The following is a 25,087-nucleotide window of genomic DNA, read 5'->3' as shown; positions in this document are numbered from 1 at the left end:
CGGGGCAGCCACTCCGCAGCATCCTCTTCCGGTACTCTATCCGGGTCTCGATCTCCCCACTATCCCGCTTTTCTTGGCCGATATAAAGCTACCCTGCAGCATCTCAGTTCTACCTTCGGAAACACATGACGCACTAGAAAAGTTGAATCTATATTTTTGATTACGGAAATCAATGCAAACATGGCATCCATGCCAACAGACCTCCCCAAAATGCAGTACCGGTTCCTCGGACGCTCCGGACTGCAGGTCTCTGCCATTTCACTTGGAGGATGGCTTACGTATGGTGGACATGTGGATGAAGGTATGTTCAGTGGCGTTTCGTTTGAATTAAGCTTCCCGATTGTATTATGATCACGTGATGTTTTCGTTATTAATCTCGGTTTCTAAGCCACAAGGCGCATTCGCTAAACGGATAAGTTTACCTACAGATGGTACCTATGCATGCCTAAGAGCAGCATATGATGCCGGAATCAACTTCTTCGACTGTGCAGAAGGCTATCAGGATGGTGAGAGCGAGAGGGTGATGGGAAGGGCGATCAAGAAGTTTGGGTGGAAGCGGAATGATGTTGTTGTTTCAACTAAAGTGAGTGTTTTTGGTACTCCTTGAAAGTGGCTTCAGTTTCTTTATTTGTTCTATTTAAGCAAGTCGTATATTACTCATTTCGTGCTTTCGTGAATAAGATCTCTCATCCTATATCTCAAGCAGTCTAAAAGAGAGATTTATACACATTCTTCTAAGTCATTCATCTTCTCCAATCTTTGTTTTAAATTTCCTATATGCCATAATCATAAAAACCCCTTGAACCCAAATTCATGCCCCCAGATTTATTGGGGCGCCGCCCACGGCACCAACCCCGTCAACAACACCGGTCTCTCCCGCAAACACATCCTCGAAGGCCTCGCCTCCTCTCTCACCCGCCTCCAGCTCCCCTACGTGGACCTCGTCTACGCCCACCGCCCAGATCGCCACACCCCAATCGAAGAAACGGTCCGCGCCTTCAACCACCTCATCAACACCGGCCAGGCCCTCTACTGGGGCACCTCCGAATGGCGCGCCGACGAAATCGCCCGCGCGCACGGCGTCGCAGAGCGCTTGGGGCTCATTGCGCCGCTGATGGAGCAACCGCAATATAACATGCTTGTACGGGACCGGGTTGAGAGCGAGTACGCGCTTTTGGTCAAGGAATACGGGATGGGGATCACGAGCTTTAGTCCGTTGAAGGCGGGTGTGTTGACGGGGAAGTATTTGGATGGGATTCCGGCGGATAGTCGGCTCGGGGCTAGTAAAGATAAGTGGGTTAAGGGGGTGCGAGAGGGGGAGGGGAACGAGAAATGGGTGAAGGAGATGGAGGTCGTAAAAAAGCTGGGCCCGGTGGCGGAGAGGCTGGGGACAGATCGGGCGGGGTTGGCGCTGGCGTGGGTGCTGAAGAATGAGGCTATTTCGAGCGCGATTACCGGGGCGTCGAGGCCGGAGCAGGTTTGGCGGAGTGTGAGGGCGTTGGAGGCAGTGGAGAAGCTGACGATGGAGGTGGTGGAGGAGATTGAGGGGATTTTGGGGAATAAGCCAGATGAGATTGTGATGAGGTTCTGATTAGGGAGAAAAGGAGAAAAGATAAGGTTCTTAAGTTCCCATTTGTGGTTATAGATGCTGAAATACGACGACTGCTCCAGCAGTTCATAGTCACCTGACCTACATGTTACCTCCTTAAATCAAGACATAAGACGTCAACTGCTTGATACAACTCTGGACAGTGAGAAAGCTTGAAGTGTGAGCCATCAAATCGAGCGGGATATTGTGGGAGTACCTCTGCGACAAGCCACCTGGACAGCTGTGACGCCAAAAGGTGAAAGATTGTGGCTTGACACCGTGAATCGGTCTATATATTTGGTTTAATCCTGCCAATCCTCAACTAACTCGAACAGCAAGCCGGTCGGCTCAGTTGGTTCAGCGCCACCAACGAGTCCCTACCAGAGTTGTGAGTTGAATCCAGCCCTTGTCATGGCCCTTTCCCGAAGAATCGTCTGAAAGGGCGCAGCGAGGAAACAGTAAGTCCATCACGGAGTAAACTGCCCGAGGTTTCTACACTCTCCACGAGGAGAGTGGTCTTTTGCTCCTGGAGTATTCTTTTTGGATACTCTTAACACTCTTCCTACTGCTTTCTTAATCGCCTACCTGTGTCCAACAACATTACACTATTAAAGCGCCTGCCTTCGCTCGAGGTATCCGCAACATCATCTTTAAGCCCTGTATTGTTACTAACGTACCTAATTCAAATTAAGAGTTCAGACCCTATAATTCTCCCTGGCCCAAGTCTCAACATCAGTAACCTCCATCCCCCACCTCCTATTGACCGTCTCCTCCTCGCCCCAACTAACCCCTTTCCCCTCCGCAAACACAATCCGATACTTCCTCATGACACTCTCCGGCTCCCTCCCCAGCTCCTCCTTCAGGAACTCCACACTCCACACCTCCCTCCTCAACCCCCTCCCGAGCACCCTCTCCACCACCCCCGCCAGCTCCCCATAACTAATCGTCTGACTAGCCGCATAAACCACCCTCTCCCCCGCCTCAACCCCGTTAGGCTCACAAACCAACCTCGCAGCAATCCTCCCAATATCCTCCACCGTCGTAACCGTAACTCTATTCTCCCAACCTCCCAACGCCCTCACCACGACTTCCTTCCCCTTCCCCTTCCCCTCTTCCTTAACCGTCTCCACAACCCCAAACGCCCCCTCAAACAAAAAGCTCATAAAAATTCCCGTACTCACCACCATCCACTGCACCCCCGCCTCAGTCGTCTCCGCGCGCAACAACTCCTTCACAGCCAACTGCTCGCCAAATAACGGCATCAAGCCCCCCGCATCCCCAGTGACATCGTAATCAACGCCCCATTGCCACGGAAAAAACCGCAGCGGCGCTTCTCCGTTCTCTTTTCGCAGCTTCCCCGCGGCGAGCGCCGCGCGCGCGATGAGGAGTTGCGAGCCCGGGGGTAGGCCGAAGCCGTTTGCGCAGATGACGACGGAGAAGGCGGAGAAGTGGGTGGCGAGGGAGGCCGGGGTGGCGGTGAGGAGGTCGAGGGGGAGGAAGTTGATTTTGTGGGGGGTGAGAGAGGTGTATTTTGAGGGGTCGCGGACGGCGAGGGTGAGGTTTTGGGGGTTGGGGAAGTAGGGGAGGAGGGCGTCGAGGATGGCGGTGCCGAGTTCGCCGGCGCCGAAGAGGAGGATAGAGGAGGGTGGTGTGGTGGACATAGCTGGATGGAGGCCTCTGGAAAGTAGAGAAGTGGTGTAATGATTGTTGAATAAAGGTGAGAAGAAGAATCGTGATGTAGGGATGCTTCGAACAAATTAAAGCGGAACTGAAGGAAGCTCTTAGAGCCCGTTTTGTAGTTACTCTGGACAATTTTATATGATACTTACTATGAGAGACGGTGGAGATAATTATTTCTAGCATCTCGGATTTAAGCGTTATTAGCGTCGTTGGTCGTCTACGGACGTAGATATATTACTCAGCAGACTGTTGAGAGTGAGACTGACGGTGAAAGGTCTGTCTCTGTGGCAAATAAGCCACGAGGCAAAATTGATTTGATAATTTGAATGCTACCTACGAGTACCCTTCCGCGGATGGCTTTCTCCCTCTGGTCCCTATCCTACATAAACGCCTTGAAATTCCTTTTGATGGTATAGAGCCGACTTAGAAAGAACCGTCGTCCCAGAGCAGTTGCACGACTATTCATACTGGGAATCCAGAGCAGAGACACCACCGTTGGCCCATGATTTTCGGATGAGCTCGTAGACAGGCACTCGAATCTTAGATCGAGATTAGCTGTTGGTACGAAAACCGTAATCTGAGCCTTAGACCGAAAGATTCGAATATCCTTGGTATCTTGTAGGGAGCGATCCTTTCGATGCTCGTTGCGGCCCTCACTGTCCTCCATGCGGCGGTCCACCCATTCCTGGCGGTGGGAATCCTCCCGGAGGCGGTCCACCCGGTCCACCCGGTCCACCCGGTCCACCCGGTCCACCTTGGAACATCATGTGTGGAGGAGGCATTCCCGGCATACCAGGCATGCCACCCGGCGGAGGGAATGGCATACCGCCTGGGGGTGAACCGGCGTTCGGAGGGAAAGGAGGGAAAGGCATCGGCGGGCCTCCTCCCATGTTCGGAGGCGGGAAGGGCATGTTCGGTGGCATGCCTGGCATACCTCGATTCGGTCCAGCTATTGTGAGAAAGTGCTGTTAGCTTGAATACATTAAATGATGGGGTGTAACGAAAATTCCGTAGAACTCACGTCCACCTTGGCCTGGGGGCATGAAAGGCGGTGGAGGCATCCCTGGCATGCCTAGATATGAGAGTTAGCCAACTTCTCTCAGCGACTGCACAGCTTCGGGGCAGAAATTACCACCAGGGAAACCAAACGGCGGTGGGGGTCCTCCAAATCCACCGGGTCCAGGTCCTCCCATGTGTTGTGATTGCAGCATCGGATTTTGGTTCTGCTGGCCCGCGTCCGCATACGATGAGGTGATTGAGTCGATGACGCTCTGCGCTTTCTCGTGGCCAATTTCTGCGATATCCATGAGCCTTCATCCACTTTTATATTCAGTCTCGGGTAGACGTACGCTGGTAGTAGTCGACTACATTTCGCAAGTGGTTTCGTCCACTGTTATGCGCTTTTCGAACGCTCATCGAGTCGTGCGTGAGGTAGACATCGCAATAATCGCCTTGATCCTACTGTCAGTCTGAGAGTCTTGCAGTGCGCGTTCGAGATGAAGTCGTAGTTTTCGGGAGAGACCTACAGAAGAGTGCGGAGGAAATTAGTTACGTTACGCATAGCTTCAGAGAGTTATACTTATATTTTGGCATCTTGGAGAGAGTGTTGAGAGGCTAGTGTCTACGTGAGATTTGTTGAAACTGATCGCAGTGAAGTTCTAGGTGGATGAACTTGATGCGCTTGCGACGCGGCCAAGAAGTTTAGCCAAGGCTGCTTGGTCATCAAATATAATAGCGTATTGAATCTAGCCAACTTTAGGCCTCCACTTCACAGCTTTCACTACAACTAGCCACATCTCTGAATCCATTGCGTTTATACTTTCCTTTAAACTTTGTTTAAACGCCCAAGGTTCAGAGATGTCACTATATCACGCAAAGTCCTATAACTTGAAAGAATCATTACATCCCGAGTCTATTAGACAATCGGAGATACTCTAATTAATAAACTATACAGGATGTGTTACAACAACAAGGAGACGTTTGAGTATTGGATGCCGCTTTTCGACAACAAAAAAAAAAGGAATTAGTGTCCCAGCAGGGGTCTTAGCAAAAGATATCCAGCGCCAGACCGTCCTAGTCAAAGCAGATACAGAAAGACGGGCCTATGCAATCAAAATCAAACCCATCTATCCCAGCATAGCAACGTACCAACCGCTCGCTTTGAAATCCTATACATAATTAGAAAGGCCGTATCGACCATCACTACGTTTCGCGCTACTGGTCAGCCTTGTGCAACTCAGCCTTGTGCGACTCCCTCGTCTTCTGCCTGCTGAAGCTCTGGGTGCGTTGCCTTATCATGCTGCCTCGGCTCTTGACTGGCTCTAGAGTTGGGTCGGGCGCTGCTTCAGTCTCTTCCTTCTTCACTCTTGGCACACGAAGAAGCCAGTAGAAAGCTAAGGCCGCAAAGACGTTGAAGATGATGTACGCCCACATGATGCCAAAGTTGCGCCACGCCTGGTCCCAGTAGCTGACCACACTCGCAAGGAAGACGTTGGTGTCTGAAATCTGGCAGTAGCTGCAAGCCTCAGTAGCGTTGGGGTTTTGGAGCTTGCCACCCATGGTGTTAATGTAGGGTGCCATGAATTCCCAACACTGTCCGGTGGTAGGGTTGAACTTGAGGAATTCGTTTGAAGCGCATATGACCTCTGTGTTGGCGACGGCAGTAGAGAGCATGCCTGAGATTAGGTAGGTGAATGGGGACACGCGGTACATGAAGATCCAGAAGCCAGGGAGAGCCGATGGGGTTGCTAGGACACTGTCGGCTGTTAGCTACAAGTGTAGAGAAAGAGTAGGCGAGGGAAACATACCCGCAGAAGATGAGAGTAAACGAGAAGACCATGTTCGCAATATTTCCTCCCGCCTCAGCAGTCTCGATACCAGCGATACACATATGCGTGAAAGTGCTGGTAAAGAGAAGGAAGGTAAGAATGAAGAGGAACATGAGGGCTCCACGCTCGTGAACCGAGTCGGTAGGCTCGGCGTTCCGGTAAAGACCGATGGGATAGTACCAGCAGAAGAAGATGACAATGGCCATAAGACCGTTCCAAGGCAGCTCCACGATGATGTTGGACAACATGAACGCCTTCCAGGAGTAGGCCTTGGACGGCCTCTCTCGAACTTCGTAAAGCGCACGTTGCGTGACGAAGTGCGGCATGATCTGTTGTACCAAGTTGCCGAAAATTGTCATCAACATGAAGATGGAGAACATTTGGTTCTGCAGGCCTTGAATACTGTTGCGGGCCTTGAAGAACGAGAAACCGATGAATAAGGCGGAAAAAAAACACAGGGCGAACTTCGCGTAGATGTAGGAAGGCGTGCGCCAGTACTGCTGGAAGACTCGGACCGTGACCTCCTTCATCTGTGCGCCGAATGGTGCGGCAAACTCCCGGTAAGCTGCCTGTTCCTCCTTCCTCTTCCGAGAAGCAGCAGAAGCGGTGCGCTGGAGAGCTGTCGCAGCAGGCCTTTCTTCTTTGAGTGCAGCTAGTTCCTCATGGACCTCTTCGATTTCGGGGCTGTTGCGCCAAACTTCGGGCCAGTCAATCTCGGTCGTGGTTCCTGGAGCAGCGCCAATAACTTCGAGCATCCATTCAGCCGGATTGGCCTCGATGGGACAGGGGTGGGCACCGTTCCTCTCGAAATAGTTGCTCAGAGTCTTAGAGTTTTCGCCAATGTCGCCAAAGTAGACGGTCTTGCCGCCCCTAGCAAGGAATAGTAATCGGTCGAAACGTTGGAACAACATAGCAGATGGCTGATGAATGGTGCAGAGAATAGCTTGTCCGTTCCTGGTCAACTTGTCCAGAAGATCCAGGATAGCCCAAGAAGTTTGACTGTCTAAGCCGGATGTTGGCTCATCGAGGAATAGAAGGAGAGCGGGCTTGGCAGCCAATTCGACACCAATTGTCAATCGCTTGCGCTGTTCGACGTTGAGCCCTTCACCAGGAACACCGACAACTGCATCAGCGTAGTCTTGCATTTCCAAAAGCTTGATAACCTCTTCCACGTAATCCAACTTTTCCTGGCGGGGAACATGAGCAGGCTGGCGAAGCAGAGCGCTGAAGTTAAGGGCCTCCCGAACCGTTGACGTGGAAAGATGTAGATCTTGTTGCTGGACGTAGCCGGTCTTACGTTGGAATGAGGCGTCACGTGGTAGGCCGTCCACCAGCATTTCACCACTGATAACTCCCATAGTGGTACGAGTAGCAAGACAGTCCAAAAGAGTGGTTTTACCGGCGCCGGACACACCCATCAAAGCGGTAAGAGTACCTGGTTTCACCCAACCGTCGACGTGGTCCAGAATCCTGCGGGGCTGGCCTTTAATCTTGATGTCATAGCAAACGTTCTTCCACTGGAAGATGGCAGTTTGGCGTTCGATAATGGCAGTATGATCCTCGGTATTGGAGGCGACGACAGCACGGCTAGGATCAGCGGATTCGGCATCGCCGCCCTTTTGATCCAAGAACTTATGGCCACGACGGAAGACAAGGACCTCACCCTTGGATTTCTTTGCAGTGATGTATTCGGTTGCGGCAAGATAACAGCACATGAGACCGAGCATGAAAACGAACAGAATGCCGAGGTTCCTCCACTTATGGACGTGATAGTATCCAAAAGCGCTGTTGATGTAATGGTCTCCATTCACAGTGGCTGAGCCAGGAGTCGATCCCACCTGAGAGCAGATCTGGTTGGTGAGAGTGATGCCTTCGTATCCCTTGCCTGAAGGGACGAAAACAGAGCACGAGTAGTTCTGATTATGGAACTCGTTGATCATGAGGGACTCAAATCCGTATGCAACAGGGTCCAGATAATTGATCCATCGTGACCAGCCAAGCATGTATCTTGTTGGAATCGTGAAGCCAGTGTAGATGACCAGGGCCAAGATCAAAACGGCTGCGGGAGCCATGGCTTGAGATAGAGTCCTTGAAATGGAGGCGATCGTCCGGAACAGCATGGACATGACCAAGGTGAGTACGAACGAGATCAAGATGAAAAAGAAGAAGGCTCCTGGTTCTCTGCGAAGATTGGTCATGAAATAGAGAGCCATATTGAAAGTAAAGGCGTTGAGGATCTTGTACGGCATGTCCGTCAGCATGGAAGCCCAAGCCTCGCAAGACGGGTGATAGAGGGCATATCGGGAGTGTTTTTCGACAATGGGACGTTGTGCATAGAGCGTGAGAATCTCTAGAGCACTACCAAATGCGTTCATCAAGATGGCAAAGAAAAGGAGGGCGCCCCGTGAGTAGAAACTACCAGTGTCGTGTTTCAGGTTGTAGAAAACACTGCCAATGATTAGAGCGAAGATAAAGTTGCCGAATAACATGGTCAAGGTCAGACTTGGATCGCCCTTGAGTCTTTGAAGGCCTCGCCAAAGGCAGAGACGGACTTGTTGTCCATATGATAGCGTGTATGGAGATGTGACTCGCTGTCTCTTGGCCTGTGTGGCTCGTCGCGACTGCTTGAATTGCTCGAAGCTCTCGCCTCCAATTGGATACTGCTGGTCGTAGCGTTCGATGGCCTGGAGGAGCTCTTTTCGGTTCTGGCTGTCCTTCCATCGCTGCGCGTACTCGTCGGGAGTCCTCGGAACACGAGCTTCCCAGCCAGGCTGAACAACACGCTCCAACGGGCTGGTCATGGAGGTCAAGAAATCAGCAGTGGTTTGTCGGTCAGGGCAGATGAATCCCATGTCCGTGAAATACTTCTTCGCTTCTCCAGTCCGGCCGAAGAAGATCTGGCGTCCCTCGTAGAGCACGAGGACCTTATCGAAATGATCATAGGCCGACTGAGGAGCTTGGTAAATGGCAACGCAAGCCGTGGCGCCTTGGATGTCCGTCGCCATGCGCAGGGTCTTACAGAACTCGATGGCATTGGCACTGTCCAGACCACGGGTACTGTTGTCCCAGCATTGCAAGGGAGCACCGCTAAGGGAGGCCTCAGCGATACTGACACGCTTGCGCTCTCCACCACTGACGCCGCGGATATAATCGTTTCCTACGCGTGTGTTGATGGTGTGGGAGATGCCAAAGATAGCCATGATGACGTCTCGCATGTGCTCGGCAAAAGTGTGTTTATCGACTCCGCCGGGAATGTGGCGGGGAGCTCTAGCCCGCGCGGCGAAGGTGAGGGTGTCGCCAACGGTAAGCATGGGGAAATGGACATCGACTTCTGCGGTGTAGATGGCCTCTCCGCGGAAGTCATGGTTCATGTGTTTGGCACTGATGCCTGCAGAAAGAGACACAGGTTAGCGTATGATAATGCCGAGAGCACTGGAGACTCACCCTGATAGTTGAGATAGGAGTTCGGTTCCACGACGAAGCCGTGAGTTTCGCCGGCAATCGTCTTGAGGAAAGTGGAACATCCAGATCCAGGCGGGCCCAAGACGACAAGCATCTCCCCGCTCTCGACCAAGCCATCCAGGTTTTGGAGAATGTCGATTTTCCGCTGCTTAGACCGTCCCAGGAGGGTCTTCACAATGCCAATTCCCTCAAACAAGACATTGCCTACGCTTTTTTGGTAGTCGGTGGCAGAGCCAAATCCGTGGACGTTGAGGTTCTTGAAAGACACGCCGGCAGTTCTCATGGGAGCTGCCTTCTCGTCCGACTTGTGGAGATTGAGCATAGCCCTCGCCCATGCTCTTGCGCTGAAATGCTCGCCATTGGGATCTAGGGCCGAGTTGGGCTCGGGTTCGAAAGGGTCCTGTCCACTCGCGGAGAAGGTTGAGGCCTGGGTCAGTCGACGGGCCAATTGGTGGACTTGAGCTTCTCTCCGCTCGTCTTCAGAGTCGTCCCCGGCACTGCTGGACTGCCTCTTCTCACCCTTCTCGTCAGTGGCAGCTACACCATCGCGGGACACTGGCTCTGGCTTCTCAGGCGATAGAGTGGAGGAGTCGGAGGCGACGTCCGGGCCTGACTCGGAGCGCTCTCTGTTGACATTATGGGTGACCTGGGAGGTTGCAGTATGATGCTCCTCCTGCTTGTCAGTGTTGCCAAAGGCAAAGTTGCCGACGAGCGACATGGTGAGGAAAGGTGGATGGCGTTGCGGCCAGAGAGCGACGAGAAGGAAAACAACACACCACGGACAAACAGGGCTGACACAAATTGAAAGGGCTCGGGGAGAGCAGGGTTGGAAAAGTACATATAGGTTGGCTATCTACGTAGGGAGCGCTAGCCAAGGCAATTGCATGGCATCGAAGCACACCGAAGACGGCCAGGGTGTTGTTGTATTTTCCGGATGTCTTTGCTGGGAGCGCTCCGGCAACGCTGTCTTGGGCCTGGTGCGCGAATCACGCTGGTTCGCCGCCTGCTGACATGGCGAGTCCATGAGGGTCGTCGCTGCTCGTCACCGGATGCCCGCGACGCCGCTACCCGAGGAGGCGTGCCGCGATACTGCAACAGGGCATAGCCAAGCCTCGTTTTGCAAAAGCAGTAAGGTGCACGGGCGTTTTACCGCGGCCGCTTGCTCGTCGCGTGCAGCTCTGCCGCTGCTCGGGAAGCCCTCACTTCCGCCAGTGTGGGGCCATCAAAAAGGGTCCATATATCGCCCCTTGGCCCTCGCCCGCCGCGGACCGGCATCTTCTGCACAAAGGGCCACGATAAAGACGGACGAACGCCGCACAGATTGCTGGCCTTGGCCGAAAAGGAGGCCTCGCGTCCCACAGCCTCAACTCTCCACCGCGGCCAGGCCTGGACGCTACCTGGGTCGCCCGTCTTGCTCCGGTTGCACAAGCCGAGCTGTCACGTGCCTTGGCCGCCGCCTTGCTCGCGCCGACTTTCTCACGCCGACCTCCCTGCCGCGCTGGCGCAGTGGGCTTGGTTGTCGCGGGACGGGCACGAGTTTTCCGACCGCCCCGCCATGCGGCCTATCACGCTTCTCAGCCGCTGACGATGCTAGCTTCTCGAATGAGCATGGCTTGCCAGCATCACCGCCATCAATGTAACCCTCGCTATACCATCTATCTTGCCCTACGGAGGAGGATACACGCACACACGTACATATCCACTCAATCAGTCAGGCGGGCCCTCTTCACCCCGCTTCCAGCTTCACCAAGCTAAATCTTCCCCAACTAACTCGGCCTGTCCGGGGACTCGGGCTCTCGGATCAGCTCAACTTCAACATCACTCTACTCCTCGCCAAGGGGGACAGAGCAGCGGGTGAGGCCAACGGCAGATCCGCCCGTGAGCCCGTTTAGGCGGCGCGCCCGTCAGCGTCAGCATTTACTTCAACACCCCACCTCTCACGAAGATGTTGCAGCAGACGCGACCCGGGCAGAGCGCTGAGGGGCAACCACAGACCGCTTGTTCGCTGGTCGCCTAAACTGCTGCAGGGCTGTTAGGCCGCCACCGACATGCGGCCGATCCGGCGGCTGGCGATGAAACCTTGAATCCAAGACATCTCTTACGTTTTGCGCTTGAGGTAGGGTATCAGCTTTGCATTGAAGTGATCAGCTCACTTCAACCATTTTGCCACTAACAAGGCATAACAGGCGCGAGGATATGCAGGTGAGTCTAGAGGACAGTGAGGATTGATAGCAAGGTCGATAGAACTATGATTGGTAAACCTTCTCCACAATAAATCTATGTTCTCACGAACCCCTGAAACATTGATCGTGATAATCTCATTCGCCTCTAAATTGCCACATCTCCAGGGCCCATTCAATTGGTAACCACAGCAGCGGGTCGCAAGAAAACCGTCTCCGGGATCCGCGAGGTAGACAAGATATTCACCACCCCCATAAAGCCCATCTACATATCTCGCATCGTCATAGACTCTTTGCGTTAACCTCGCCCCGTCTCGAGGTCCTATTTGAATGGCAACTCAAGAAAGACGCTCGCTCTGAGCACCATACCACCTCGACCCTGCGAGGATGAGATAGATTGCGCCATAATGCCTTCTAAAACAAATACGTCGACTTGACGGCTCTTCTCCACTCTACCCATCTCACGAACTAGCTTGCCTCCTGGCTTCCTATGACCAGGCCCCAGCCCCATACTCCTTAAGATACGGCTTCGATTGAATGTCTACCTCATTGCCTCCCGCATACTAACATTCGTCACCATTGGCTCACACCAACAACGCAGCTCGTCCGTTTCGCCGTCCGGCCTCCCCTGCTCCCCCACCCAATAATACTCGCCTCCATCTCCATCCCGGTCAAACTCCCGACCGCCCGACCCCGCGTCTAGGGATCTTCGGCTTCTGGAAACCTGGTATCAGCTTTTGTGCCTTCGAGCGCTGACACCACGCGAGACCCTATTCTAGAGCTTTCTATTGAAGGAGGCACATACTCTTTCTAGGCCTTTTTACACTTGCTTGGCACTGCTTAAGATCCTTCAATACATTATTGAAACTTGTGAGCCGATAGTTTTCGCTAACCTGACAGCTGGGAGAGCTATCGCAGATGGCGTTGAACTGCGACTCCATGTTCAATGGAGCCCAACGTGCCTATCCAATGCAGAATGTCTCGACACCATGATATCAATTTTCCAAGGTTCAATACTTGGACATCCGCCTACAGCCTGCCCACACAATACCCGCCACCTACCCCTCCACAGAGATATCAAAACCCGAGAAATCGGGTATTGTGCATATGGCCAGATGCACGAAGTATCTCGTGACATGACGTTATAGTGCAGAAAGTCCAGCAGCAAGAACAAGATACAGTACCATCATGACCGAGACTTGAACAAGACAGGGATCTGTACTTCTTTGGGATAGGGCGGCGCCTGTTCCTTGTGCTTCCAGTCCATTTCTTGTTGAAATACATGCGGCCAACGTCGAGCCACAAGATGGTGTTACCTCCGGTGATACTTGGGTGACGCGTATTAGGATTAGGCTCCGCGCACTTTGATTGCTCCAATAGTGTGGATCGCCTGGATGGGAACCAATACGTCTTTTGTAGTGGCGTAGTAGCCGTCTTCGTGATAGAGTAGTAGCACTTCGTGTCCTGCGGCTTCCAATGGGCTTCTTGCTGGCTCTTGGGAACGGCGTCCTGTGGGACCATCAGATTCGCGCTCGATCCATCATTGACACAAACCACATCACATGCCATGTCCAATGCACAAGATCTTAGTCTTGAATCTTATCATTAATTCTCCTTCGTCCAAATATTGGATCTCCTACGCCTACAACCTGACTGTACAACACGCCAGCACCTAACACTCCTAATCGCTTCCCTACAAGGAGACCAAAACCCCGAGAAATCGGGCCATGTGTGCATGCCCAAATGTATCCTATTCGTGACGTGACGTTATGGTGCATAAACCAGAGAGTAAGATCCGAGAGAGACCTCAGCCCATCTAACATTTGACCTATCCTGCGCCAATTCTAACTCCCACAATGCCCGGCCCGTCACGCGCGCAAAGAGAAGTGCGCAAGCGAGTAAGTGAGTGATTAAACAATCCTGCATAGAAAGTAGACGTGAAAGGGAGAAACTGGAGCTTCAGCCTTAAAGAAGCCCTGCAAAGAAGGAAGGAATCTCGCGCGAAAGGAGAGCCGTGGGTTACTGCTGTGTCCGAATTCCCATGCAAATATATACCGATAAGCCGCATGCCCTTCAGACCGCCTCTCCGAAAAACTGGCTCGCCTGGATGATATCCTTATCCCCATTCGCAAAATCCCAACCCACAATCGTCGGGTCTTGGCTACAGCAGATGATGCGCCGGGCATCAAATTGTAGTTTGAAGACACGCGAGTTGACCTGGCCGCCGACGGGCTGCGGAGCCGGATGGTGGTGATGATGGTGGTGGTGAGGCGCGGGGTTAGGATTCTGCTGAGGAGGGCCTTGTACTGGCTGAGCTGGCTGGGCCGTCGCTGCTGTTGTGGCAGCCGCGGGCTGGTGTGGGAGATTCGTGGTGGTGGCAGCGACGTTGACCGTTACCGTTGTTGTGTGGCCTGCTTGCTGGCCGGCCTGAGCGGCGGCTTGGAGAGCTTGTGCATGCTGGAACAGCTGAGCTTGTGCTGCGCTCTGAGCCGTCGCATGCGCAAGAGATGCCTGGTGCAGGTGTGAGTTATTAGCAACGCCATTCTGTATTGGCACAGCCTGCGGCTGATTCTGGTTGACAGCGTTGACAGCCGGTATCGGTGGGTGGTTGTGAGTGACCGGTCGTCGAGGACGGCCGCCTGCTGCGCGAACAGCCTCGTGCTGGAGAAGCGTCTTCGAAGGGGCCCATCGCCCATCGTTCTCGCGCTTCCAGATAATCACAGTCTCGTCGTAAGAGCCAGACACAATTCGGGCCCACCGGCTAGACCCGCCGCCAGGGGGAAGCTTGGCGCCAAACGCGAAGATATCCTTGGGATCTCGGGAGCCTGCATTCCGCGCGCGACGCTGCTCTCTCGTGAACTCGGTAGGGACAAGCCCCTTTTCACGAGCCTCGAGGAACTGCATGTCAATGGCCTTGGCTTCGGCGGCCAGCTCCTTTTCGTTTCCAGGAAGATCGCTAAACTGGGCCTGCACTGTGCGGACCAAGTTATTGTGTCCCTGCAAGCAGGCAACCTCTGCCCCGGTCTCGCTGCAGAAGATGCGCACGGTCTCGTCACTGCTGCCGCTCACGATCCGCCGACCATCGTACTGGACACATGCAATGCCCTTGGTGTGGCCGGTGAAAGTCTTGATTGAAGAACCATTGCGCACATCCCACACCTTGATGCTACGGTCACCCGATGCAGACACGATCCGGCCGTCGAGAATCTGGATGGCGTTGACAGCCGCCCCATGTCCTTCCAGTGTCATAATGAGACTGTAGGGTTTTAGGGACTTGGCGCGCAGAGTCTGACCTTCTACCTGCTGCTGCAAGTTGATAATGTACGAGGGGAACCGGGCGCCAGCAGTCGTGGTTCTGGGATATGCATCATCTGTTGGCCGCAGCTCCTTGCGGTTCCACACCTTTATTGTTTTGTCTTTGGAGCATGTTACGAGATATGTATCATCGAACCGAAGATTGAGGACTGATTCTGAATGCGCCTTTTCTAGCTTCTTGATTAGTTCTCCAGTCGAGAACCGCCATAGGAGCACGTGACAGTCGCTGCCACCCGTGATCACGATGTCCTGCTCCGGCCTCTCGTCGAATTGTAAACACAGCACAGATGCCGCGTGCCCAACCAGAGGCGGCTGCACTAGTCGTTGCGTGTCCAAATTCCAGATCCGGATCGTCTTGTCCCGGCTTCCGCTCACTAGATATTTACCAGAATATTGTATTGTGTACACGCATTCCGTGTGAGCTTCCTCCTGGTGATTGGGGTGTGGCAGCTGGAAGTTTGAGTAGCGTCCAGAATTCCAATTTTCCTCCAGTCTCCGCTTCTGCTTGTAAAGGTATTGCCAGTTGATCTTAGCGTCGGGGCTTGAAAGTATGAGTGAAGGCTTCACTGGCGGGTCCAGGGCCATCGGCGAGATAGAAGCTATCGAGTTGGAGGTTTGGGGAGACATTGTGGATTGATCTCCGCCCGGGATATCATGGAATGCAACGTCTTGCATCTTGTCGTCAGTGCCATTAGTGGTAGTGTCGTCAGACTCCACAAGGCCGTGCTGCTCTCCCCACGCTGGCGTGCCCTCCTGTGAACCGTCCAAAGTGAGAGGCTGAAGGCGATTATGTATGCTTCCATCCGTCGCAGCCCCATCCCCGAACAGCGGTTTCTCTCTAATGCGTTTCTTGTGTGTTTGCGGTTCATAGTCCATATCTTCAGCCGTTCGTGCTCGCGTCTTGCGCTCCTTCATCTCCGCCTTCCGCAGCTTCTCCGCTTCCTCATATTTCCGGACTTGCTGTGTATTCGACGTCCAACCTTCTAATCCAAACAGTAGTTTCCACAAGGGGCTATCCAGGGTTCGAGATCGCCACGATCTGGACAGAGTCGAGGCGCGTAATAGGGTCTCTGGGTCCAAATAGGAAAATATCTGGAAAGTTACTTCAGGCGGAAGATAGATGACCGGATCCAGATGTAGCAGAGGATTCAGCCTCTCGACCAGGCCAGCTATGGATGACGTCTGCAGTGAGCGGAGGATGGCATAGCAGAATTCTACGATTATCAGTATTAATGATGTTGACATTCTCGCCATGGGGCTCGTACCGCTGCGTTCGCCCTCACTCATGCCCAGTATGTAGTCCGGCAGAACATACTGGGCTTCTTGGTCAAGCCCTTCGCCTAACCTCGAGTCCGTTCGCATTACCGTGTCGCTCCCCGTCTGGCTGCGAGTCTCCTCGGAGTACCCCTCGTCGATCTTGAAGGACGAGTTTATCATCGAGGGTGCCCGGAATGTGGGGGTGTATGGCGAACTACTGAAGGGCCCTGCGCTCGAGTTGGGTATAGACGCGGCCATGTCGAGAACCAGTTGGTTCCGAGTGGCAAGGAGAATACCGTTGGGCAGCCTTTTCAGCTTGTCGGAAGTTGTGTATATGATGGGTCGTCTATAGATTCGGCGCTTCGGCGCGGTGCACCTTCGGGAGTCTCTCCGGCGTCGGAGTGTTTGTTGGGGTCTTTGTGTGTAGGCTTCGCGATGTAGTGTCGGGCCTGAGGGAGTGAACTGGTCAGAAGCGGGTTAGCCTTCCAGCAAAAGAGGCCGATCGGTGAACGGAGGTGCAAGGCGAGGAACAGCGCTCGACGTGGGTGGGAGTGGTATGTACAGGCACGGTGGGAGGCTGACTAGGGCTCGTGGGCTCAGGCCGCCGATGCGGCTCGGGTGTGGTGGCGCCAAGGGATATGGGTGTGGCGCTAACCTAATGTGGCCGTTCTAAATCACGAGCCAACACTCAAGGGTTCGGAATGGTTCAGCATGACCACCATCTAAAATGCTTCACTCTAAGATCTTCACGTAAAAATGTAGACAGTACTTCGGTTAGTTGTTTTAGCATCATGTAAGCGACGGTGCTAGAAACCTGCGGAAGAAAGCCATGCAGGCACGCTGGGCATGAAAAAGTGGCAAGTATTCTACTCAGCCCGTGTGTATACCTGTCTGCCACTGTATGAGATGCTTCAGCAATTTTCCACATAGCCCAAAGTGAAGGGCTTCTATCTCGTTCCAATTCCTGAAACTTCTCTGAAGCACCCCCAAGCAGTGGCAGACAGATGTACACACGAGACGGCTTGTTCTAGAATGAGTGTGCCACCTTCACCTTTTCCATGCCCCGCGTGGCAGGATACGGATTTTTTGAGCTTCGATCACTAAACAGGAACATGCACTTCGAAATTCGAGTTGCCGTTCATCTAAGTTTGATTGTTGCTCATTAGTGGATTATACCAGTATTTCCAGGATATGTACACTCTTCATCAATACACGTATTTCCAAAGACCTCATATACAAGACATCAACCCATATATCTTCCATCAACCCAGTCGTATTACTTGCAGAATTTCCCAAATTTGCGGTTCGTGATGGGCTGTGGGAATAGTCCGCCATCCAATAACTGGAACAAGTCCCACTCGCCGGCGCCTCCCTCAGTCTTAAAATTCCAGAACATCCACCCCTTGGTTTTGGACTCGAAGGTATCCAGCTGCGTCTCGATATATTTTCGCACATCGTCCTTCTGTGATTGCGTCCAGCTCGAGACCTTGCCAGTCTTGCCCGCACAAGAACCAGTACGCGTAGCACCATCCCAGGTTCCTTCGTATCTATTTCCTCGCTTGAAACCATTCAGACTCGGCGCGCAGTCCGTCAACGCGGCTGACCACTCGCCCACGAACGTCCACTTATCCGCACCGTCGTAGCTGCTGGCCGCGTCACAGACCTGTTGCCTGTGCTGGGCTGGAGTCATCTTGATCAGGTTCTTGTCGAAGACCTGGTACTCGTGATGATCTATCACTACGCCCTGCGCGTTGTTGTCCGACGGCGTCAGGAAGCCGTTCCAGTAGGCCGGGCCGAAGAAGCCATCGTGCAGAATAACGGGAGTATCGCTGATTTTGCGAAGATTGTTGTAGCCATCGCGGTAGAACTTCTTAGTAATAGCACCGTTCGTATCGATGACAGGCATCAGAGGTTCGTTGACTAGCTCGATGCCGACGACAACATCTTGGTACGCTGCTTTGGCATATTTGTTCTCAATCACGGCCAGGACCGCATGCGTCTGAGCAATGCTGTCGCCAGTGCCCCACGTGGGATTACCGGCATCAAAGCGGTGGCCCGAGTTGTCGAACCCGTTTTGCGATTTTGGTGCGCCATGTAAATCGATCAACACTTTCAACCCGGTAGTCCTGGCCCAGCCGATCGCTTTATCGAGATATGCCGCCGTCCCCGAGGTGTACGGCCCGCCGTAGTTTTTGTATGCCCAGTATCCGATTGGGATCCTCACGATGTTGAATCCCGCTTTTTTGATCTTCTGGAAATCCGAGAGTGAGACCCAGCTATCCCAGTGCGGCTTGAGGACCTTCTGGCATCCTGCGGCGCCGAGTTTGGCGCAGAGGGTCCATTCGTCGTGCACTTCGTCGGTTTTCGAGTTCGCGAGATATATGGATGGAGTGATGAAGCTTGGTTCGGTCAGTAAGAGTTGGATATGAAAAGGAATAGTCAATACTTACGGTTCTGTAACGAGCCATCCTCCGATGTTCACACCTCTAATCTTTGTGGTACCCCAGTCAAAGGCTACGGCGCGCGACTTGAGGTCTCTGTGATGAACATGTTCGGCGGCACATGTCGTCGCTATCGCCGCTACCACTGCAAAGTAGTTCTGGAGCAACATAGCACAAAATTGGACACAATAACGCTGTAGAGTGACTAGAATGACATTGAGGGAGAGGACGAATAAGTTATATTAGTCCGAACAAAGCTATCCTTGCATTACGAGCGATGGGATGACACCATGAGAGAAGGAAATCAAATGTTGTCGTCCCGGAGCAAGGAACCAGGTGGGGCAAGGCGTTCTCCTGAGCAAACACTGGAACGAATGACTGATGATGAGTGTTGCATGGGAAACAGCAGATCATGCGCGATTCGTTCAGGGACCAATCTCATCTAGAACGCGCCGAAAGAAAAGTTAACACCGTAACGCCTGTATCGACGCCGATTCTACCCGTGATGTGATCTGAAAACGTAAATCTGCCATAGCTCTTTAGGATGTGACGAGCTTAGAGAAGAAGTTCCATTGGGTGTCGAAGGGAGCTTGGCAAGCCACTGAGTGAATTGGGATAAATTGTTGCAAAAAGTCAGCACCTAGCGAGGCAGGGGATGAGACCAGGCATGCCAGGCACACGCCGTCGTGCTCTCAGCTCTCCAAGCGAGCCGCCGGTTGTATCGATCCGGCCTCGATCCCACGAGGAGGCGGACGTTTGATGTTACGAAGCAGTGACATTGCGGTTCGTGGTATTGAAGCCCGTTGGAAAATCTGTTGAAAGATTGCGAACGTGGAGATGCAACTCTCTGCATGAAGCAGGAAGGAGATCCAGAGATCTTGGCATCCTTCACGTGGATCCACGGCAATCCTGCGGGAAATCGTAGGTTTCTTCTCCAATCGGCTTCTCCGAGACTACGGTTGCCGGCTTTTTTGAAAGTGGACCGGCAATTAAACGCCAGCACGACGCCCCTTTTTCCACTTTCACGCTACGCCCGCCCGTCCTGTCAGTCCTTCAAGCTTATCATATCGATACCCCGCAAGCGCCATTGATATGCAGGTACGGTACCTGAGAAGCATCTCCAACATGTGATTCGGTCTGCTCTACAACCCTAAATATTCTTACTTTAAAGAACATTGTCCAGGCCTAGATCGGTATGCCAGGGCTAGATGACCTCCACCATGAATCCTTCTGGGCACTAGCTCTGGTATGGAGACTCGTATTGACCTACAAGGTACGACGCTGATTTCAGCAGACTGCGAGTCGTTAGCTCTATGTAATCATAGTGGTGTTTCTGAGGGCCGCACTGCGGGAGCCGCCGGCATTTCCATCAAGAAGTTCGACTCAAAACCAACCCGTCGTAAGCCACGCCGAACTTCATCCCAGTCGTGAATTTGTCCTTCCAGATGTCTATGTTTCCTCTTCGATCTCTGAGGTAGTATTGTATCTAAGTAAGTACACACGCTGAGCGTGAAAAAGGTGGCACACTCACTAAGCCCTATGTCTCGTGTGTACACCTCTCTGCCACTGTTTGGAGTCCTGAAACGGGTTTCCACGTAGCCCAAGGCGAAGGGCTTCTATCTCGTTCAGATTTCTGAAAATGTATTGAAGCACCCAGGCAGTGACAGACAGGTTTACACACGAGACAAAGTGCTTGATGAGTGTGCCACCTTCCCTATACCCCGCGCAGTACATACTCTCTCCACGAGTAGTCCATATCTTCCCAAGTCCCAATGACCTGTGATAGTAGGAAGCAACAAAGCCAAAATTGAAAGACTGCGCTCGTAGCATCAGCTATGTATTTCAATCTTGTCTTCAGGCACACTTCATGAATATCTTTCTTGTCCTGCATTTCCATCCATATAATCACGGCCTTTCCTAGAGCCTATGCAGTTTACCTCAGAGCTCCCATTTCCAGCATTTGGTCCTAGTTTCTCCGCGTTTCTCGATCTTAAATCTTCTCCGCTTGTTCTCTTCGGGACATTGATACAGGGGCGTCGTCCTACGATATGTCACGATGCTTAACAACCTGAGCGTGTACCTTTAATGGTCTCAGCCGTCTTCCATAGCAAGCATCAGACGGCGAGAGGCCAGGAAGTGCAGCCATTTCGCCTTGTTAGTAGATTCCGAGACTGACGTTTGCTTCCCAGAGCTTCTGTCGGAGCTTCTGTCGGGACTTTTGCCGGAGCTTACCCTGCACTGTGGATGCCCTGATGCTCATGACCCCTCTATCAAATGCATGCTCGTACGCTCTTACGGCTCGTCCATTGATTTTCCGGAGCCTGTACAATAATAGGGGCGGCCCTTGCTAACAATACTTATAGAAATTTCTCTTAGCTCTCTATTTTATATAAGTATTATTAGCTTTGAAGAGGCTAGAAACTTTCTCTTAGCCTCTACCGGTGTATTGCTAGAATATGCACTTCTAAAGAACTGCCAAAATATAGTTATGCTGTGTAGCGAGACTGTATATGGCTATTATGCTGGGGACTGTACGCCCCAGAGCCTGCCTAGGTGCCCAATTTTGTGAAGTTCATAATTTTTGGCTAGAAGAGCACGTGACATATCAGCCTGAGGAATCGGCCTGCCCGGATACAATCCGTGTCGGTACAACAACAACAACTACACAATGAATTCTTCGTGTTGAGAAAATGTACGGATTCATTCTTGAATGCCTTTCAATCTCGTCCAACTTCACCCGCTCCACATTCAGAGCACGTGACCTGAGATAGCTTACATTCTCTCGGCTATGATTGGGTAGTTAGTGCATATTGTAACTAGCTTACGCTCACGCTTACAAAGGTATGGAGCACGCGGGGCATAAAAAAGGTGGCACACTAATTCTAGGACAAGCTGTCCTGTGTGTATCCTACACCTGGGTAACTACTGTAAAACATGTTCAGAAATATAAACAAGATAGAAGCTCTTCACTCTGCGCTATGTGGAAACTTGTTGAAGCACTTCAAGCAGTGGTAAACAGGTGTAGTCTACAACCCCGTAAACTGTATACACACTATTCCTGTGCTTATGTACGCTTGTTTAGCACAGCTTGAGGTCCTCTGATGTATTATTAATATTTGCAGAATAACCAGTTCTGGCATTTCTGATAACTCGCCGGGCCACCTCAGACGGTGTTGAAATGCTTGAGTGTGCCATTTTTTTATGCCCCGCGTGCGGAGTAAGGTAATAACAGCAGCTTCGCAACGGGAAGCTTCCGCTGCACGATATACATCTAGGCATAATAATATGCGCCTCCATCACAGCCTCCCTACAAATGCATGAATCAACTTCCGCTGCTAGGTATCTATCGCGCTATTTCTAACCGATGTCGATTTATCGTGTCGTAACCCGCACAGACCTCTTGCCATCGCCTGCTCCTTTTCGATGCGTCCTCCCGAGTCCCGCCTTCTGGCTCACTTTCTCTATTTTATCCAACTTCTATCAAAGGCGAATCCGAAAATATGAGCGAATTTTGAGCGTCCAATACTGGAAGAGCCCGAGAAGCGCATTGGAGACTGTGATTATCCTCTGCTGTGCCGCCTCCCAAATGCCGAGTTCCGATACCCCTTTTATCGTTTTCGCCAGCTGAGGCGCCCCGTGGCTTATGGCGAAGCTTGTATAGACGCCGCTCGCCTGTTTAGAACGCTTTGGGATTTCATTTACTTTGCCTAGACTCTCGCAGGGGCTCTCAAAAGCACCTTCGCGCCCACTGTTTGCTGTCGCTCTCTTGCTTACGATGCTGTCACTCGCTTTCGCATCCCCTTACCTTCGTTTTTGATATTGTGTGTGAAGCTGTGTTTTACTTTAATACTATTGTCTAATCATCTTGCCTCGACTGAAACATGAGGTTCATTACCCTCCTTTCGCTTTCCGCGGCGGCGCAACAAGCCATGGCTGCGACGTACACTGCTGCCAACGGCGAAATTTTCAACATCGAGCCTTCCACGGACTTTTACGGCGGTGATCTCGCGCTCGAATGGACGGACACACTGAATCAATGCCTCGACAGATGCTCTGTCACCACTGGATGTATACTTGTCTCCTTCCTCGGGCCGGGGAGAGGACCATGCTATATGAAGAATAGTTACTACCAAGCCCAGACCAATACGCAGGTCACTGGAGCAAAATTGATTGCGTCAGCCACTGTGTCATCTTCCTCAACCTCGACATCCACATCTAAGTCCTCGACCATCACCAGTTCCGTTTCGTCCTCGTCATCCAAAACGACAGCTACAATCAGGACTAGCACCAGCACCACCTCGGCTTTTGTGTGCACTACCAGCGCCTCCGGGTGGGAAGTACTCGGAGACTTGAAGAACAACGGCGCCAAAACCCCTGTGGGCACGAACATTACTGGTGTTCTGACAGGTGACGCCGCTGAGGCCAAAACGGACGGGGGATACACTCCTCCAGGCGCACGTGGAAGTACTGCCTGTAAAGCGGATGTATGTTGTATCTGGTCTTATATCGCCGTCGACCTCCAACCTTTTTTCTTGAACAGCGACGGTACCTGCAATCAATGGGCTCGCAGAGCTGTTCGCCTTGGATTCCACGATGCTGCCGGCTGGTCTAAACCCAACAGTTTGGCAGGAAAGGACTACGGCGGTGCGGATGGAAGCATTGCGCTCTCTGCGGAAGAAGCAGCGCGATCGGAGAATGAGGGCCTAGAGGACATCATTGCCAAAGTCCAGGAATGGCAAACCACTTATGGGGTTGGAATGGCAGATCTCATTCAGTTCGTCTCCAATCTTGGCGCCGTGGTTTGTCCAATGGGTCCTCGAGTGCGGACCTGGGTTGGCCGTAAGGACAGCTCAACGCCTGCTCCCACTGGCCTTCTACCAGCCGTCACGGACAGTGTCGACAAGATCGTTTGCCTATTTGGGGACAAGACGCTTAGCTACACCCAGCTTGCTGCGCTTTTGGGCGCCCATTCCACATCTCAGCAGTTCTTCGTTGACCCTAGCAAGGCTGGCGAACCACAAGATGATACGCCTGGGGTATGGGACACGAGGTACTATCAACAGCATAGACCTGGCCAAACGGCACCATCAGGGGTTTTCCAATTTGCGAGTGATTTGGGCATTGCGAACGACACGCGCACTAAGAGCCAATGGACGTCGTTTGCCATATCTGGCCGGGCAGCGTGGGCAGCGGTAAGGTCCCTTTTCTGAAAGATTTTCGAGACTCTCACTGACGTATCTATCAGAGCTACGCTACCGCATACGTCAGATTGAGCCTGCTTGGTGTCAACAATATGAACAACTTGACAGAGTGCTCACACGTCTTGCCGAAAGCGGTACTCACGTTCCCCTGAAACATCGCAGCGATCTGATACAGTTGAAACCCCATTTGTACATACATACCCATATACCAAGATAATAGTAATGTCAAGTCACGAAATATTCATCCCATGGCCAGCCTCAGCCATGCAAGAATGAGAGGGCTGCTACCTTCTCCATCATCCAAGAGCCTGGATCCCCTAACATATACACGGACCAATTCAGACATCCCTGATAATCACCTGCCCACCACACGCCATACCACATACACACCCCGGTAAAAAAACCCATTTTCTCGTATGTCCCAAGATATCTTCCTTGTCTCTTGCTCTGTCGCACGTCCATCTTGCCTCCATGTGCTCAGATATAATCCATTTTATATAGAGATCAGCGATGCTTTCCGTTTGGATACGAGCTTTCAGCTGTGAGTGGCCTCAGCTCCAGACGTGCCAAGTGAGGAGAGCTTAGATCTGCCTTAATTGGTGGCCTAGGGGGATGTAGTGAAATGTGCAAATTGCTCAGATCGGTGAGAAGTGTGCTGAGAAAGAAAGCCAGATTAAAACACTCTTAAGATGGAAGGGATAGAAGGAAAAGAAGTCACGTGAAATGGGGCGTAGGACACCAGGTAGCCTTTTTCCACCACTTTCATCTCCCAAACTATCCAGGAACAAACACGATTATCAATCCCCGCTTTTTATCTGTATTTATTTTCTCGCCTAAATCGCAGACACACGTGGGCTATCAAACACCTACCCGATTGGTGTTGACTTCTGACAGGGCTGTAAGTCAGCGATGCGCATCACTCAACCACCAATCAATAGCGCCATACGACGCACACCGCGAGCTTCAACGCCCTCGATCGTCCCGCTCAAGCTTCTTCATGCACGTTGAAAGTTCCCGCGCCCAGGAACTTGGTGGAATCGTGGATTAGCTTGTTTCCCAATGACGCAAAGATGCCGTTCCCCCACCACATGAAAAGTGCTCGACTTCGCATCCCAGCGAACAGACCAGGCCAAAC

The 25,087-nt window shown here is 52.3% G+C and overlaps 7 protein-coding genes across 7 annotated transcripts; 2 read left to right on the top strand and 5 right to left on the bottom strand.

Annotated features, from left to right (window-relative positions):
- Nucleotides 1-180: 180 nt before the first annotated feature.
- On the top strand, nucleotides 181-1,591 carry BDZ99DRAFT_383509 (voltage-gated potassium channel subunit beta-2; the record flags this gene model as incomplete). Its single annotated transcript, XM_033715335.1, has 3 exons — nucleotides 181-301; nucleotides 429-583; nucleotides 824-1,591. 3 exons carry the CDS (start codon nucleotides 181-183, stop codon nucleotides 1,589-1,591), a joined length of 1,044 nt encoding a protein of 347 aa, XP_033579634.1.
- A 692-nt stretch (nucleotides 1,592-2,283) lies between these two features.
- BDZ99DRAFT_439968 (NAD(P)-binding protein) lies at nucleotides 2,284-3,423 on the bottom strand (the record flags this gene model as incomplete). The annotated part of the gene is made up of 1 exon (XM_033717685.1): nucleotides 2,284-3,423. Exon 1 carries the CDS (start codon nucleotides 3,247-3,249, stop codon nucleotides 2,284-2,286), a length of 966 nt encoding a protein of 321 aa, XP_033579633.1. The 5' UTR covers nucleotides 3,250-3,423.
- Nucleotides 3,424-3,596: 173 nt separating this feature from the next.
- On the bottom strand, nucleotides 3,597-4,929 carry BDZ99DRAFT_413562 (zf-U1-domain-containing protein). Its single transcript, XM_033716698.1, has 6 exons — nucleotides 4,852-4,929; nucleotides 4,795-4,800; nucleotides 4,618-4,719; nucleotides 4,401-4,562; nucleotides 4,290-4,340; nucleotides 3,597-4,217 (listed from the first exon to the last, which is right to left on the bottom strand). The coding sequence occupies exons 1-6, from the start codon at nucleotides 4,859-4,861 to the stop codon at nucleotides 3,922-3,924; spliced, it is 627 nt and encodes a 208-aa protein (XP_033579632.1). The 5' UTR covers nucleotides 4,862-4,929; the 3' UTR covers nucleotides 3,597-3,921.
- Nucleotides 4,930-5,258: 329 nt separating this feature from the next.
- Nucleotides 5,259-10,364, bottom strand: BDZ99DRAFT_439962 (ABC drug exporter AbcA). Its single transcript, XM_033717684.1, has 3 exons — nucleotides 9,541-10,364; nucleotides 6,076-9,484; nucleotides 5,259-6,023 (listed from the first exon to the last, which is right to left on the bottom strand). The coding sequence occupies exons 1-3, from the start codon at nucleotides 10,274-10,276 to the stop codon at nucleotides 5,483-5,485; spliced, it is 4,686 nt and encodes a 1,561-aa protein (XP_033579631.1). The 5' UTR covers nucleotides 10,277-10,364; the 3' UTR covers nucleotides 5,259-5,482.
- Nucleotides 10,365-13,326: 2,962 nt separating this feature from the next.
- Nucleotides 13,327-16,851, bottom strand: BDZ99DRAFT_439959 (WD40 repeat-like protein). The gene is made up of 2 exons (XM_033717683.1): nucleotides 16,319-16,851; nucleotides 13,327-16,267 (listed from the first exon to the last, which is right to left on the bottom strand). The coding sequence occupies exons 1-2, from the start codon at nucleotides 16,566-16,568 to the stop codon at nucleotides 13,812-13,814; spliced, it is 2,706 nt and encodes a 901-aa protein (XP_033579630.1). The 5' UTR covers nucleotides 16,569-16,851; the 3' UTR covers nucleotides 13,327-13,811.
- Nucleotides 16,852-17,586: 735 nt separating this feature from the next.
- On the bottom strand, nucleotides 17,587-18,921 carry BDZ99DRAFT_383444 (glucan 1,3-beta-glucosidase precursor; the record flags this gene model as incomplete). The annotated part of the gene is made up of 2 exons (XM_033715332.1): nucleotides 17,587-18,709; nucleotides 18,761-18,921. The coding sequence occupies 2 exons, from the start codon at nucleotides 18,919-18,921 to the stop codon at nucleotides 17,587-17,589; spliced, it is 1,284 nt and encodes a 427-aa protein (XP_033579629.1).
- A 3,942-nt stretch (nucleotides 18,922-22,863) lies between these two features.
- BDZ99DRAFT_383013 (heme peroxidase) lies at nucleotides 22,864-24,104 on the top strand (the record flags this gene model as incomplete). The annotated part of the gene is made up of 2 exons (XM_033715305.1): nucleotides 22,864-23,943; nucleotides 23,997-24,104. 2 exons carry the CDS (start codon nucleotides 22,864-22,866, stop codon nucleotides 24,102-24,104), a joined length of 1,188 nt encoding a protein of 395 aa, XP_033579628.1.
- Between the last annotated feature and the right edge of the window lie 983 nt (nucleotides 24,105-25,087).

The sequence above is a fragment of the Mytilinidion resinicola genome (assembly GCF_010093595.1).
Source record: "Mytilinidion resinicola strain CBS 304.34 unplaced genomic scaffold BDZ99scaffold_6, whole genome shotgun sequence".
Classification (NCBI taxonomy): domain Eukaryota; kingdom Fungi; phylum Ascomycota; class Dothideomycetes; order Mytilinidiales; family Mytilinidiaceae; genus Mytilinidion; species Mytilinidion resinicola.
The sequence above is the reverse complement of the archived record's forward strand: the minus strand, read 5'-3'. Positions and strand labels throughout refer to the sequence as shown.

Coding starts and splice junctions, on each gene's coding strand:
- BDZ99DRAFT_413562 (XM_033716698.1), bottom strand. Junction 4,563..4,617: donor TGTAGTCGACTACTACCAGC/GTACGTCTACCC, acceptor TGGATATCGCAG/AAATTGGCCACGAGAAAGCG. Junction 4,341..4,400: donor GCCGTTTGGTTTCCCTGGTG/GTAATTTCTGCC, acceptor TCTCATATCTAG/GCATGCCAGGGATGCCTCCA.
- BDZ99DRAFT_439962 (XM_033717684.1), bottom strand. CDS start 10,276: ATGTCGCTCGTCGGCAACTTTGCCTTTGGCAACACTGACAAGCAGGAG. Junction 9,485..9,540: donor CTCCTATCTCAACTATCAGG/GTGAGTCTCCAG, acceptor CTCTTTCTGCAG/GCATCAGTGCCAAACACATG. Junction 6,024..6,075: donor TTTACTCTCATCTTCTGCGG/GTATGTTTCCCT, acceptor AACAGCCGACAG/TGTCCTAGCAACCCCATCGG.
- BDZ99DRAFT_439959 (XM_033717683.1), bottom strand. CDS start 16,568: ATGGCCGCGTCTATACCCAACTCGAGCGCAGGGCCCTTCAGTAGTTCG. Junction 16,268..16,318: donor GAGTGAGGGCGAACGCAGCG/GTACGAGCCCCA, acceptor TGATAATCGTAG/AATTCTGCTATGCCATCCTC.